The sequence below is a fragment of the Conger conger genome, chromosome 17 (assembly GCF_963514075.1).
Source record: "Conger conger chromosome 17, fConCon1.1, whole genome shotgun sequence".
In the NCBI taxonomy this organism is placed as follows: domain Eukaryota; kingdom Metazoa; phylum Chordata; class Actinopteri; order Anguilliformes; family Congridae; genus Conger; species Conger conger.
The window spans coordinates 21,450,283-21,465,521 of record NC_083776.1 but is presented as its reverse complement, the minus strand read 5'-3'; the positions used below and the strand labels follow the sequence as shown (position 1 = coordinate 21,465,521).

At 44.2% G+C, this 15,239-nt stretch overlaps 1 protein-coding gene across 4 annotated transcripts in view; it reads left to right on the top strand.

Annotated features, from left to right (window-relative positions):
• The window catches only part of LOC133116432 (activin receptor type-1-like), a 32,188-nt gene extending 18,966 nt beyond the window's left edge, over window positions 1-13,222 (top strand). For all 4 annotated transcript variants that reach the window (XM_061225946.1, XM_061225943.1, XM_061225944.1 and 1 more), the window contains exons 4-11: window positions 521-784; window positions 2,095-2,306; window positions 3,646-3,745; window positions 5,479-5,625; window positions 6,891-7,166; window positions 8,910-9,107; window positions 9,952-10,082; window positions 12,073-13,222. In XM_061225946.1, coding sequence (XP_061081930.1) covers window positions 521-784; window positions 2,095-2,306; window positions 3,646-3,745; window positions 5,479-5,625; window positions 6,891-7,166; window positions 8,910-9,107; window positions 9,952-10,082; window positions 12,073-12,207 — 1,463 coding nt within the window. In that variant the 3' untranslated portion in view covers window positions 12,208-13,222. The remainder of the gene's footprint in view (window positions 1-520; window positions 785-2,094; window positions 2,307-3,645; window positions 3,746-5,478; window positions 5,626-6,890; window positions 7,167-8,909; window positions 9,108-9,951; window positions 10,083-12,072) is intronic.
• The last annotated feature ends 2,017 nt before the right edge of the window (window positions 13,223-15,239 follow it).

Here is a 15,239-nt window from a genome sequence, read left to right as displayed (position 1 = left end):
ACCGTGATTTGATGGTCCCTGGCCTAGAGCTCTTTTGTGTTCAGAAGGACTCCTGACAGTGCTGGCGTGCTCAGGTCTTCATCAGCATGTTGATGTATTTATTGTACAGTATTTTTGGGTGCGATGGGGTGAACATGCCCATCTGCAGGGTCTTCAGACTTCTCTTTCTGCTCACTCATTAGTGGGGTTTCCATCCACTGTTTTTATTTTCATTTTGAATTTGTGTTTAAGTAAACTTGGCCGAGGCGTATCGATAAAGAAGATGTAATGGAGGGTGATGGAAACGTATTATTATGACATGACAGGGACCTAAGTCACAAGCTTCTGCTCCAGAAATCCCAAAATAGGGCAGCTGGCACTCTTGATTATGTAATCTTGTTGTGCCCACTTCAGAATTAGTCAGTAGTTGATGGAGACACACACAGATTTGCATTTTCTTTAGCCGACTTTTCGGAAGTTAGCTCAACATTTGTGAAACATTTTTACAGTAACTTAACCGTTTGTCTCCCTCCCCCCCCAGACGAGGAGGCGAAGCCGGTCTCGCGGGACCACGAGTGCGTGTGTGAGGGGCGCTCGTGCGTGAGCGGGGGGCGCTGCATGGGGAGGCAGTGCTTCTCCTCGCTGACGCTGACAGACGGCACGCTGGACTACCAGAAGGGCTGCTTCAAGGTGTACGAGCAGGGCCGGCTCACCTGCAAGACCCCGCCCTCGCCCGACCAGATCGTAGAGTGCTGCCAGGGCCACCTCTGCAACCTCAACATCACCGTGGCGCTGCCCGCCAGAGGTACCCAACCGTGCTAGCCTCATGCTAACCTCAGCGCTGCGTGACAGTATGGAGTCACGCGTGTCCGCACCTCCAGTCCTGCAGGGGGCAGTGTGTGTCCTGCTTTGTGTGGAAACCGATTCCTCTGGCTTCATTCTCTGGCAATCGTGGTCCTGGAGAGGTCCTCTCCTGGTTTGTGTTTCCACCTTAAAATCAGGACCAAATTCATACCCAAGTAAGCAGGTGACATGAGTTAATTAGTCATGCAGTCATCTGCTATTCTAGCTTAAGTGCAACAAGGGAAACCAGCAGAGTCCTTGGCTCTCCAGGACCAGGGTGGCAGACCCCTGTCCTAGACCATTGTACTCACACAGCAAAAACTAAAACAAGTAAATCTTGACAAGCATTTATAGTCCTATATATTGACATAAAATGTTATTTCTATTACTTTTTCAGAGTGAGAAATGAGATTGATTTCAAGATCTGACAATGAGGCATGACATTTTCTCTTGTCAAGCAAAAAAAAAGTCATCATATTTCTTTCTCTCAAGTGGAAAATTAGCTTTAAGTAACTGGAGATTCTCTATTCTATGCAATCAAAATGATAATTATAAAACCAAAGAAAGAAAATGCTATGCCTTTTTAGAATTTGCTCTGAATGCAACAAGGTTCTTTTATGGCCCATTGGCTCCCTATGTGAACTTGGTCTTGGTCATTTATAGACCATTGTTCTGTGATTAACACGGTGTTTGTATTTTAACCAATCAATGGTGGAGCCAATAAGAAATCCGCTAATACTTCTAATCAGCGTTCATCATCTGCTGTTGTCTGCATGTGTTGTGTGACCCGCCTGAAGAAAAAGGCTGTTGGATTGGTCCACTCAGATATACGCTCAATGACCACTTTATTAGGTTGATCTGTACAGAGATTAGCTTGTCAATGCAAATATTTAATAGGCCAATCATGTGGTCAAGAGGTTCAGCTGTTTTTCAGACCAAATGTCAGGCCCATTGACTGGGTGGTTTGTGTATCTCAGAAACTGCTGATCTCCTGGAATTTTCACACACAACAGTCTCTAGAGTTTGCAGAGAATGGTGCAAAAAAACTAAACGGTCAGAGGAAAAGGGCCAGACTGGTCAAAGCTGACAGGAAGGTGACAGTAATACAAATAATCATTCATTACAACAGCGGTATGCAGAAGAGCATCTCTGAACACACGTGTCAAACCCCTGAGTGGATAGGCTACTGCAGTAGAAGACCAATAAGCCTGATAAAGTGAAATACCTAATGAAGTGCTTACGGGGTGTGTATTCTGTTCTTCCCTCACGCAGAGCGGTCCGGAGACGGGCAGACCTACAGTGTGACCACTCTGGCCATCGTCATCGTCGCCCCCGTCATCGTGCTCATCGTGCTGTCGGGAATCGCCATCCTGGCGTTCCGGCGGATCCACCAGAACAAGATGGAGCGTCTGACGGCGCGGGACGCAGAGTACGGCACCATCGACGGCCTCATCGCGTCCAACGTGGGCGACAGCACTCTGGCGGTGAGCGGACTGGGGAAGGCGGGCTAACACAGCCTCCCTCAAATCAGCAGCTCTTACAGTAGTGCTGGGGCAACAGTCGTTTGGAGGCTATAGTGGTAGTGGCTGTGGTGCTTGACTGGGACCTGGAAAGTTGAAGGCCCTTAACCCCACATTGCTCCAGGAGCGATTTGCTCCTGCTTAGTCAAATCGACTATGTCGCTTTGGATAAAATCATCAGCTAAATAACTGTAGAGTAATGTAATGTTGTGGGTGTTCCTTGTCATGCCTGTGCAAAATAAACTTCTGGGAGCTCCTCTGGCTGTAGACCAAACGAGCCCTTTCTTTATAGAAACATCAGCAAGTCAAATGAAAGAGGCTGAACTAAAACCCTAATCATATCTGTTCTGTGTTTGCTGTGATTTGTTTTATTAAGTTCATCAAGTTAAGTATTCAGCTTTTAAATCACAGAGAGCCTGTTTAAAGTGTGACTGCTGTATAGAATTTCACGTATTTTAAAAAACTTGTCAGGCTAATTTAAAAGCACACCAAAACACTTGGCGACCGGATGCCGAAATAGCACTGCAGAATGTTTTCACCAAAATAATTTAAAAGCGCTTGGCCGTGCCCCCAGACGAGCTATTAGGAGCCTCCGTGACAGAAGCAGTGACTTTCAGAAAACGAAGCGCGGGAGAGCCGCCTCCTTATTGGCTGTCTCTGTGCAGCGCGGCGACGTCGCTCCGCTGTCTAGACCAATGACCTGACCAATGACTGCTGCAGTGACCTGATTTCATTTTGGCACAGACCCACTCCACTGTCGCACAGCCCAGCTCAGCCACCGTCTCCGACTCAGGTTTAAAAAGATAACACCGTCATTCTCACCCTCCGTAGGTCCTTTTCATGCTCATTGTATAAGATGCTCCATCTTTAGTGTGCGGTGTCTTTTTATATTGTTTTGTTTTTTTGGGGGGCAAATTGTACGTTCTGTCTCCTTTCTGGAGTTGCTAAACATCGCCCTCTTGTGTCCACTACAGCGTTTTGCAGGACCCCAGATCAGATTCCTGACTGAGGAGATAAAAATAAAAGGCTTAGCACTGAGCCTTTTTGGAGTCTGGGGCTGGGATTAGATCAGATCTTCCACCCGCCCACTAATCACAGACTACAGACACACTGCTGAGGGTGGGGTATTTCCACATGCATGTACCTCCGAGCGGGCAGCCAGGACCAGGGGGTAATCACAGAGGTCCTCGCGATTAAGGAATAGGGCGGAGAATCGCACCGCAGCCCCCAGCCGAACGAGTCATAGGTTAGGGAGCTGCTGTTTGGTGGACTCACGGTTCTCCTCTCCCTCTCTCTCTCGCAGGATTTGCTGGATCACTCCTGCACTTCAGGAAGCGGCTCGGGGCTCCCCTTCCTGGTGCAGCGGACGGTCGCTCGACAGATCACGCTCAACGAGTGTGTGGGTCAGTATCCAATGAGATCACTCTCTCCTTCTTAAACCCTGGCCAGCCAGCAGATTAAGGAGCTCTGCATTTAGACTGGAAATGAACATGAACAGGGGGATAACCGAACGGAGTAGGCAGTCACGTATTCTTCCTTTTCCACTGGCAACACGAGTCGTCCTTCAGGGTGGAACAATGTCCCTTTATACTGTATATAAAAGCAGTTGGGGGGGATTTGTGTTGCTGTGCGGTTGAAGGTCTCTTCACTATCACTATAAAAAAATTTTTAACAGTCCTTGTGCTCCGCTTGCTTTACCCCTGTCCTTTACCTCGATTAGTGTTTTTAATGGATATCATGCTCCTGCGTGTGTATCCCTATGTGTGTGTGTGTGTGCTTGTTGGCCTGTGTGTCTGTCTGTGAGCACGTGTATTTGTGAGCCTGTGTGTGTGTGTATCCCTATGCCTGTGTGTGTCCATGTGCATGTGAGTGCGTGTGTGTGTGTGTGTGTGTGTGTGTGTGTGTGTGTGTGTGTGTGTCTGCATGCGCGCATATGTGTGTAAAGGATGTTTGAGTGCACAAGTGTGTGTGAACGTGCATCATTGTGAGTGTGTGTGTGTGTGTGTGTGTGTGTGTGTGTGTGTGTGTGCGCGCGCGTGCGGGCATATGTGTGTAAAGGATGTTTGAGTGCACAAGTGTGTGTGAACGTGCATCATTGTGAGTGTGCCTGGTACAGGCCAGGGTTCAGGGTGCGTTGCGACATGGACTCCCTCCTGCCCCGGCCCCCCGGCCGGCTCAGACCCCCTTCTCAGATGTCGCAATGGGCCTCAAGTGGCTGGAGGCCAAGTCCACAAACAGACCCCGCCGAGATTGGAGACATTTTCTAGGCATTAGCAAGGAGATCTCTTCTATTACTGGCTTATTGGGGCATGGCAAATGAGGCAAAAGGTTAACTGTTTTGGACAGTCAAGTCATAGACAGAAGTACTTGTCTTTATGGTTGCTATGATGTTGTTCTCGACCACAGCTCTTCATAACCTCCTTCTTCCAAATTGTTTAACAAATTAAGAATATAGGCCAAACATTTTTCACATGGTCCTTATAAAGCAATATGAATTGCATGCCATGGAGATATGTGTATGTAAAGTAGCCGTCTTATTAAAATATGCAGAGCCGTCGCCTGTTTTCCTGTGACTCGGAGGTGGTATGCTGACACTGCAGCCGTGGATGCATCTGAATGATGCTTCTTCCTCCTTGATCAAAGGGCTGTCTGTGGCAAATGTACTAGCACAGTGGTCTTCATTCCTGGTCCTGGAGAGCCGCAGGGTGTGCTGGCTTTTGTTTTTGCCTTAATAGCAGCAACCAATCCAGACCCAAGAAACCAGGGGAGAGGAGTTCATTGATCAATGAAAGCAGTTGATTTCATAGTTAAGTGCTGAGTAACAACATTAGCCAGCACACCATGCAGCTCGCCAGGACCAGGAATGAAGACCACTGCATTAGCGAGTACAGTTGAATAACCCTCTTGTGGACCTTACATATGCACAACTGATCACTCAAGAGCCTCTCGATAACACCGCATAATCCTACTGACTTACTCAAATAAAATGGATAAGTTGATAAGAACCAAGTTTAAATACGCTCTTTTATTTTCAAATAATGTTTAGTTACTGGACTATCTTCTTTCAGACATCAGTTGTCACAGTCTCATTTGAAGCTGTAAATTCACCGGCCCCTCGCTCTCGCCCGTCTGACAGGAAAGGGGCGCTATGGAGAGGTGTGGAGGGGGCAGTGGCAGGGCGAGAACGTGGCCGTCAAAATCTTCTCCTCCCGAGACGAGAAGTCCTGGTTCCGGGAGACGGAGATCTACAACACTGTGCTTCTTCGACACGAGAACATCCTGGGTAGGTTTGCAAGGCTGACGGGCCCTACCATACACGATTACGGAAAGGACATTATGCTCTACTTTTTTCCTTGATTGTTATTTTTCATGTTTAATGAAATTGCTGCTAATCCCCCCACCCCCCCCCCAAATAGTAGTATGTAGTAAGCACACATAATAATGCTAAGAGTGCTAGGCTAACAAAATTAAGGGCAGCAATCAATTCTGCATACTTGTGGTGTTTTTAATGTATGAATCATATTGACATATTACATTTACCACATTAGGAGTATTGGAAGTGAAGGAGCTCTTATTGAATTATCTCTTCCCTGGCTGCACAGTCCATGCACAGTCAGATTGGATAGTGGTAATGTTGTTCATACGGACTGTGTATTGGTGAAGTGTTTTAAAATGGGAAAACAGACAGCGTTTTCTTCACAGGGGAGAATTACAGTATACAGTATATCAAACATCAGTATTTTGTAGTGATTACGCGTTTCTCCTGACTACGGTGTCACCTGCTGTTGGCTAACCCTACGGCACTGGGCGGTATGCGGATACTGAAAAAACAAGCCCATCTGATGAATGCCACTGATTGAGAAGGAATGTTCCGGCTCTGGTACGGTGACATCAGACACCTTTTCACGTGGGAAGAACAGCGTTATCGCCATAACACAGCTGTGTGCATTCTTTGTCATCCAGAAATGAATTTAGTCAAACTGGAATGCCGAGGTAATGGCTTGCACGGATTCATGCAGTGTTGCCCTGGAATTTTATTGTGCAGCCTTATAACTGCAGAAAGCTTTTTTTAGTGGATGAAGAGACATTAAAGTTGAGATTATTGGTTGATTTTCAGTCAGTTATCGGGTAGTTTTTGTTTTTGAGTAGAACGACGACACCGGAACATTCTGAGCGCCCCCATAATTTTTTGTCATGTTTCTGAAGAGCTTTTTATATTCGTTTTCCATGCAGGTGTGGATGTTGCACAGTTATGTTATTGCAAGTTGGGCCTGTATTACGCATTGAGTAGGGGGCTGAGCTGTACGTAGTTTGGCTCATACTATCCTTCGGTTCAGAGATAGGAGAGAACCTCACACTGAACTTCTGCGGAGCGCTAAGCCTAATCACCAAGGCTGCGCTGATTAGTTATGAGCCCATACGTGCTCATAGGGCATGTAAAAATAAGACCTTGGACATCGAGGATATCTGAAGCTCAGGACGCCCCTGACAGCAGAGAGCTTTAGCGCCCCCTGTCGTGCGTTTCTGACAGCGAGTTCTCGGTCGCAGGGTTCATCGCCTCGGACATGACGTCGCGGAACTCGAGCACGCAGCTGTGGCTGATCACGCACTTCCACGAGATGGGCTCCCTGTACGACTACCTGCAACAGAGCACCCTGGACACAGCCGGCTGCCTGCGCATGGCCCTGTCCATCTCCAGCGGCCTGGCCCACCTCCACGTGGAAATCTTCGGCACGCAGGGCAAGCCCGCCATCGCCCACCGAGACCTCAAGAGCAAGAACGTCCTGGTCAACAAGAACGGCCAGTGCTGCATCGCCGATCTGGGTACGTCCTGAGCCACCGCTGGGGCATCCGTGTCCCAGACACCCATAACCTGCACAGGAACATAGACAGCATGGCAGACCTGGGTGGAATTGTTTTGGGTTCAAATATTTTTCTAAGCTTTACTGAGCTTGACATGTGTATTGGAACCTATGAAATACTCTCAAAAAGCACAAACCCTTGTCTTCTGGTCCTCTTTGTTTGCTCACTTGCACCAGGTATTTTAAAAGTATTTGAGTACAAAACAATTACATGTTTGATCCAGGTCTTTAGCATGTATCTCTTTAGCTACACATGTGAATGTTTCAAATGAGAATCATATTTCTGGGCAGCTCTTTATTCTCACAGGAATGTAACAACTGCACTCTTGTACAATTGTATGTTTTGGGTTTGGTATGAATGCTCTGGTTTCCATAACGTCTTGAAGTTGAGTATAGGATGCACCTCTCTATGGCTATATAATGACTACTTTTGATGCATTTGCATTGATCTGTTCGGTGGGGAGAATTTTGTGAATTTATGGTGGTTAAGTTGGGAAGAAATTGTCTTTCAGTCACTAGGTTTCCAGCTCAGATTCTCATGAGACACAAACATACACTATTTAAGTGTGCCAAAAGCCCATAGTCTGCTTCATCAGAAGAAATCTAGTGATGCTTAATCAGTTCAGCAGTCTGTATGTTTAATTTGAATGTGAAATGAATGGAAATAGAATAGAAAGCTCTTTGGTATTGTGGAGGGTCCTTTTAGCATGTGCTTATACCCTGTTATTGATATTAATGTGCCATTGTGGTTGTATGTTTCTAGAAGTGCATTGTCTCACATGGCTGCATGGAATTATAGATGGACTAGAACCAGTCACACACAAATAGGAGTGTAGGAGTGGTCTCCTACTTCATTGATGTCGAATGGCTCTCAAAACTGAGATGCAGTGGTAACCTGCCACTCAAAATATTACAATTCTTGTTCTCTGAGCTGTGACAAGCCATTAACCAAAAAATAGACCTTAACCAAAAATCCATTAAGGTGCACTCAGCACTTGAGCTACCTAAATGGAGAGCTGCGCTGATGCAAACAAACAATTAGTTTTGGTCTGTTCTCAGCTATACAATCATCACTTCCGCATCTAAACAAGTAGAAGGTAGCTGTAAAAACATTCCCTAATTAGGTTTTTAGAATTGTACAGAAACCAGGTAAATACTTGTATTGCAAGAAGCGTTTATGTGAAGTGGAACAATAATTATTCAATCTTTAAGATTTTTTTGAAGCAGCTGTTTTTGTAATGGGAGCATAGCATGTGTGTGTGGAGCAATGATTTTGCTGTCGATAAAATAAGAAAATGTTACTGTATTTTTTTTTTTCCCCCCCCTTCTCAAGTGCTGTTGCTGTAGTCAATTTCTCCAGTTTCTTTTCAAACCTTAGGGATGTTTTGTCTTACACAATTTTGTGTTGTCAGTTCCATTGAGGTAAAAGGGCAGACATTGCTCAAGATGGTTTACAGTGAATGCTCGCCTGAAAGTTCATTGCTTAGCTGAAGGAACAGCAGTTTTGTTTGTACTTTATTACTGTTTTGTTATGCCTGTGACAGTCAGACATATATTTTGTGAGAGATGAAAAATAGATTTATGTCTGTTTACCAGAGTGATTATAGCTTAAGTATTTTCCATGAAGGACACCCATTTCGTCCTTGTTTGCTGTCCCTTTCCACTCTTGTTGGTTTTTAAACTTCTCTTGCTGGTTTTATCCCAGGTCTAGCTGTGATGCATTTCCAGGACACCAATGAGTTAGACGTGGGGAACAACCCGAAGGTTGGCACCAAGCGATACATGGCCCCGGAGGTGCTGGACGACTCCATCCAGATGGACTGCTTCGAGTCCTACAAGAGGGTGGACATCTGGGCCTTCGGGCTGGTCCTGTGGGAGGTCGCCCGGAGGACCGTCAGCAACGGTCAGTGTGGGATCGGCTGTCAATCATCCCCATGATACGCTATGCATGCATCTGCACCAGTGTTCTCTCCATAGATGTCTGTACAATGAGTCCTATGATATCAGCAGTTATGCATCAATACACTAATGGTAGAGTGAAATTTGATATTTTTCTATGTGTGTAAGGCATGTGCAGTTAGAAATGGGGGGGGGGACATTCATCTTGTGATCTCAAATCTAGATTCCTCATATATAGCAAAACGTACAGCAGAAATTTCACTCTGCCATTACCATAATTTGAGGGCAGTATACTTGTTGCTGGAGAACTTTGGACTTTGATGGGCAGCAGTGATTGGTGCTTTTTGTTCAGCCTGTCATCATCCAGGATCCAGACAACCCGTATTTGTAATTGTATGTAGTTCAATGTTATTGGTCAGAGGTCTAAGTTGGAGTGGGATTGTCATTGGTATTGTGAATATTCTGGATGGGAGTGGGCAGCCAACCACAGGGGTTTTTTGTAGGAGTTTGCATGACGTGCTTTCCTGGATGCCAGGGGCTACTGATCTGTTGTTGTTTTTCCTGACTCCCAGTACTGTTAGTTAACCTCCTGCTGGAGGAGCTAAAGGCGAACCCATGGTGCTTTCATTAGCTTAATGTTTTCTAGTGCCCTGTTTATCTCCATGATATTGGAGACCACTTAAAACTGATAAGCTGTGATTGGCTTCTCAAAATCCATCCGTCAAACCAACTTGCTGTTCTGAGTGTTGTCAGTCAGGAACATATAGCCTGCTCATGTCAAATCTGAACAATATATGTCAGCAAATTGTGAGTCATTTGTTCCCCATTTTGCTTCATTTGTTGTGTAGGCATTGTGGAAGACTACAAACCACCCTTCCACGATGCAGTTCCCAGTGACCCCAGTTTTGAGGACATGAGGAAGGTCGTGTGTACGGACCAGCAGAGACCCAATATCCCGAACAGATGGTTCTCCGATGCGGTGAGCACACAGCCCGTCCCTCAGACCGCTTATGCTGTACATCCAGTATGCTCAGCAAAAGAGTAAAACCGTGCTGCAAGCTGTACGCGTTCAAAGTTTTGTCTCTTTCTGCTGTGTTTACTGATGGAGTGAGAGCTATGCGCATGCTTTTCCTCAGCCTGAGCATCATTGTCGAAATTTGTGTTGATGGTGGGCCAGAAAAATTAAGCTCTTGGTTAAATTTGGACAGTGAGCAGAGTTTTGTTCTCGGTAAATTTTAGGACTGAAATGCACTGTGACTGAGAAATGGAAGAAAATGAATAATTTATGAATATTTCCAATTTGCTCTCTTTTCGGTAAGGTGCAGGAAACCGAACGCTGTTGGTGCCTCTGCCAGTGCAGTTCACCATGCCACCAGTCCATTTAGCGTTACTGAATTATTCACAGTGGTGCACAAATCATCAATTTGTATGGCTGCAACCAATATCCAGGTTGACCCTTTGGTTGCCCTGATTATTTATAATTTTTTTATAAAAAGATAAATATGGACAATTCCTGCCTCATTCCCACTATTCTGAAGTACTAGCATTAAACTGATAAAATAGAACCACAACTTGAATAATAAACTATTCATACAAGACCATTTTTAGACGGCAAATATTTACACAACTCATTTTCTGCTTATTCCGACAATAACATTGTGCAACAGTATGCGAAATTCGCATTCTCCTGGCTGCACAGTAACGGTACATTTCTGCTGCCCTGGCCTTGTCGACGCAGCTGGCAGCTTGTCAGGAGCAGTCGCCTGGGTAGGGCTTCCGCAAGTTGCAGCAGGACCTGGCGGCTCTCCCGTTATTCTAAATCCGTACCGCGACAGCGTGTTCATCAGTTTCTGCAGCCAGCCTTCTTCTCTTGGCTTAAAAGTTCCACAAATTAAGTGTTGGTTTAGGAATTCCTTAATTTACTTTGTCGACATAATCTTTTCATTTCAAACCATGGTCTAGCCAACAGGCTACCTTTGCTGGCTACCCCTATTAGCTGCATGCTGGCACCAAGTAGCTAATTAAACAAACCGGTATTATAGAAGCTCAACGGCTCCCTGTTTAATATTTGCCTCAGGAGAGTGAAGCATACAGTACACAGTTTGCTTATTACGCTGATGCCTCACCTCAAGGTTAATCCTTTGATATCTCGATCAGGCTCTGCCACCTGTCGGAGTCCCACTGAGGCGCTTGAGACATTCACCTTGGTACTGTTGGCACACGATGGTGAATGAGAGGGGGCAGCCAATAATAGTAACACACACATCTTGGTATATCTCCTACAGATAAAAAGATTCAGTAACAACAATTTTTGACAGGATGTGCAGATAGTGTAGGAGAGCATGAAGAAAGAGGAATGGGGAAAAATGGTAACCTCTAGGTGACGTTTGCTTGTTGCCCAGTGAGCAGCCAGCTGTCAGACTTTAGTTGCCTGGAGGCGGAAGGTGGTTGGGCAGTTTGTCCAGCCCTGTTTCTGGCTGGCTCCAGGCTCAGTGGTTGTGTGCTTAGATTTATAAGGAATCCATTTCATGGTGAAAGCCAGAACAGTGCATGGTCAGTTGGAAATTGATTCATATTTGCACTATAAACACAATTTCTCCCCAGTACCAGCCTTTGTACTTTGAACACATCTGCGCTCAATAGCATAACATGTTTCACATTCTATGGGACCAGTGCCAAGCAAATAGGGGAACAGGGGAGACATGGCTCAGGCAGTAAGAGCAGTTGTCTGGCAGTCGAATGGTTGCAGGTTCGATCCCCCGCCCGTGTCGAAGTGTCCCTGAGCAAGACACCTAACCCCTAAATGCTCCTGACGAGCTGGTCGGCACCTTGCATGGCAGCCAATCACCGTTGGTGTGTGAGTGTGTGTATGAATGGGTGAATGAGAAGCATTAATTGTACAGTGCTATATAAATGCCAACCATACTGTACTTGTTGACCAGTGTTTTTTTCCCCCCTCTCTTTTTCAGACTCTAACATCGATCTCTAAACTAATGAAGGAGTGCTGGTACCAGAACCCATCTGCCAGGCTGACTGCTTTACGTATCAAAAAGACGCTCACAAAGATCGACAACTCTCTGGACAAAATCAAGGCGGACTGTTGAACGTCTTCCAAAGAGGGAGGCTGAGAGACCTTTTATGCATCCAGCCCAGTTCTGCCGAGTCTGGATGGGCACAGTGCTCTTATAGTTGCACATAATATTTATTTCAAAAGCCTGGTGGGACACATTTTGGCATCCAAAGATGGCTTAGTGGAAATATGAAACCAGCAGTTGTCTGGGACCTTAAGTGACAATCCTTTTAAAGATATAGGAATTTTGGGAATGGTCACCCTTCAAGGAAGAACTTTCACCTGGGCATTGTAGGATTCTGCTTTTTAGGGCTGCAATTATCTTAAACTCTGCATCAGTTTGAGAAATTACTTAAGATGTTTCATTTATCCAATATAAAAAAAATCTGTTTTGTTGTATCCGTTTTTTTTTATTGCACTAGCAATCTTTGCATTCCTTACTTGCACTGTTACTGAGGCATTCAGAAAACAAAGACTTGCCAAAAATGGATTCATTTTATATCCCTTCTAACACTATAATCTTAACATTGGGCAAAAAGAACAAATATTTGTTTTTATTTTAGCTGCATCTATTGCACTGGAGTTTACGGTGTTATTGGAAATGTTACCTTAGTTTTTTTTAAAGCAGCAATTTATTTAACACACTGAGTTGTAAAGCTGTGCTGAAGTTAGTTCTACTCTCTTCTCCTTGTTAAAATGTTGTCCAGTGTACCTTATTGCAGTTTTGTATTTCACCGTTCACTTTTTGCATTATGTATCTGTTTATTATGATCTTTTTTTCAGAAGCTTTACTGAGTACAGATGCTAAATACATTGAAAAAACATTTACTAGAATAAGATAAACTACTACTTCTTACAGGTGTGACAGTTATTTCTGTAATATATTTTTTGAATGTGGAGGTGTTAAAACTGTCCAGCTAATTGAATTAATTCTATTGTCTTACTAAAATATGTGCATTGTAAAGTCAAATTATTTTGATTTAATCAGTATTTTATATTAAGTAGTGATTTCTATCATTTAAATAGAAAAATGCAACACTACAAACCGACTGCTTATTTTGTTGTCTCTTTTGTAAGGCGGAGACACCATTTTGTTGCATGTCCGTGCATTTTAAGAAAATCAGTTCATAGTACCAAGTATTTACCCACAGTGATTCTTGAACAATAATGAAATGTCATATCAATATCCATCTACCATCCATCCCTCCATCCATCCATCCATCCATTATCTTAACCCGCTTATCCTGAACAGGGTCGCAGGGGGGCTGGAGCCTATCCCAGCATACATTTGATCAATCAGTTCGTCCACGTAAACACGAGTGATCAGTTTGTCCACGTAAACATGTAAACACGAGCGATCAGTTCATCCACGTAAACACGAGCGATCAGTGCGTCCACGTAAACACGAGCGATCAGTGCGTCCACGTAAACACGAGCGATCAGTGCGTCCACGTAAACATGTAAACACGAGCGATCAGTTTGTCCATATAAACACGAGCGTTCAGTTTGTCCATATAAACACGAGTGATCAGTTCGTGCACAAAACATGTAAACACAAGTGATCAGTTTGTCCACGCAAACATGTAAACACAAGCGATCAGTTAATCCACGCAAACATGTAAACACAAGCAATCAATTCATCCATGTAAACACGAGCGATCAATTCGTTGACGTAAACACGAGTGATCAGTTCATCCACATAAACACGAGCGATCAGTTCGTCCACGTGAACACGAGCGATCGCTTCGTCCATGTGAACACGAGCAATCAGTTCATCCACGTTAGGGTTTATCAAAGACTGGGGACTTTATTCCAGGTGAGCCAATGCTGTGTGTATGTAGAATGTGTCACTTGACTAACGATTTTACAACCAGGATTTGTATCATTTGTACTGTAAGGATTTTAAGATGTCCACTTAAGATGTCCGCCTTGGTCCTGTGCTGTGTACAGTACAAAGGAACATCATGTGCATTTCCCTGGGAATGTAATGCAACAAAATATGTGAAGCATATGCTTATTGCAACCACTCCACAGCAAGAAAATGTAAGGAATTTGTTTTCCCCTGGTTTTGTTGACGGCAGTGCAAACAGCGGCAGATTGCTTTGTTCGTACTGTTGAACTTCCAGGTGAATGAATTTGCCCCGCAATGTTTTATATTCATGGAATGCCTTCTGGACACTAAAAGGGTGAGTTGTGGATGTCTGGCTGGCATAAATCTGTGTCTTAAGGTGTCTTTTTGAAGAAGACATCTTGATAAATTATTACTACGAACCGGAAAACTTTCCAATTCTACCAATGTGCCATTAGCCATTTACTATATCAATTGGTTTGGTTTATGTGCATTGACAAAATAAAATGCATACAAAAACTAGGAAGATGAAAATGTGGTCCTCTGCACTAGCAGTACAACAACCCACAGAAATTATGTACATTGTGACAGTGTTCATAATTGAACTTGAATGTGGTATTTCTGCTCGTTTCTATATGTATTAAGACGGTAGATATTTATAAGGTTGATACAATTCAAATTAATTGAGTTTAGCTAGAAGAGGTGAGCAGGTCGGCCTGGTTTGGGATTGGGATATCGTAGAATGAAACTACAGCCAGCATATGCAAAGGTACGATTTCATTCTTGGAGATTATGATGATCAGTTTGTGGAGTGCTGTTGTGTGTTTCCACAGTGATTAAGGACACAAACTCAGCAGCTTACAGACAGTTGTTACATAACTTCATGGAAATAAAAGCTTACTCATTCATGACTTCACATGTACCTAGCCACTACAGCTGTCACTCATTGATTGTTTACATGTTTGGATGTGAATTAGAAAAATAATAAGGATAGACTGTTGTGCTTTTGCAACGAGCCCTCCTTTCAACCCCTCCTGCATCAAAAACGATATCCAGATTAGAGAACTAATAAAGAAAACTAATGGAACTGAAGACATGTAAAAGGCCCAGTGCAATATGTCAGTAGTCACCTGTCACTGAATATCTTTTTAGTATGAAAATCAATTTCATACAGTTTTAAGAGTAGCTAAACCGGTTTGCGGGAATTACGTTATTCA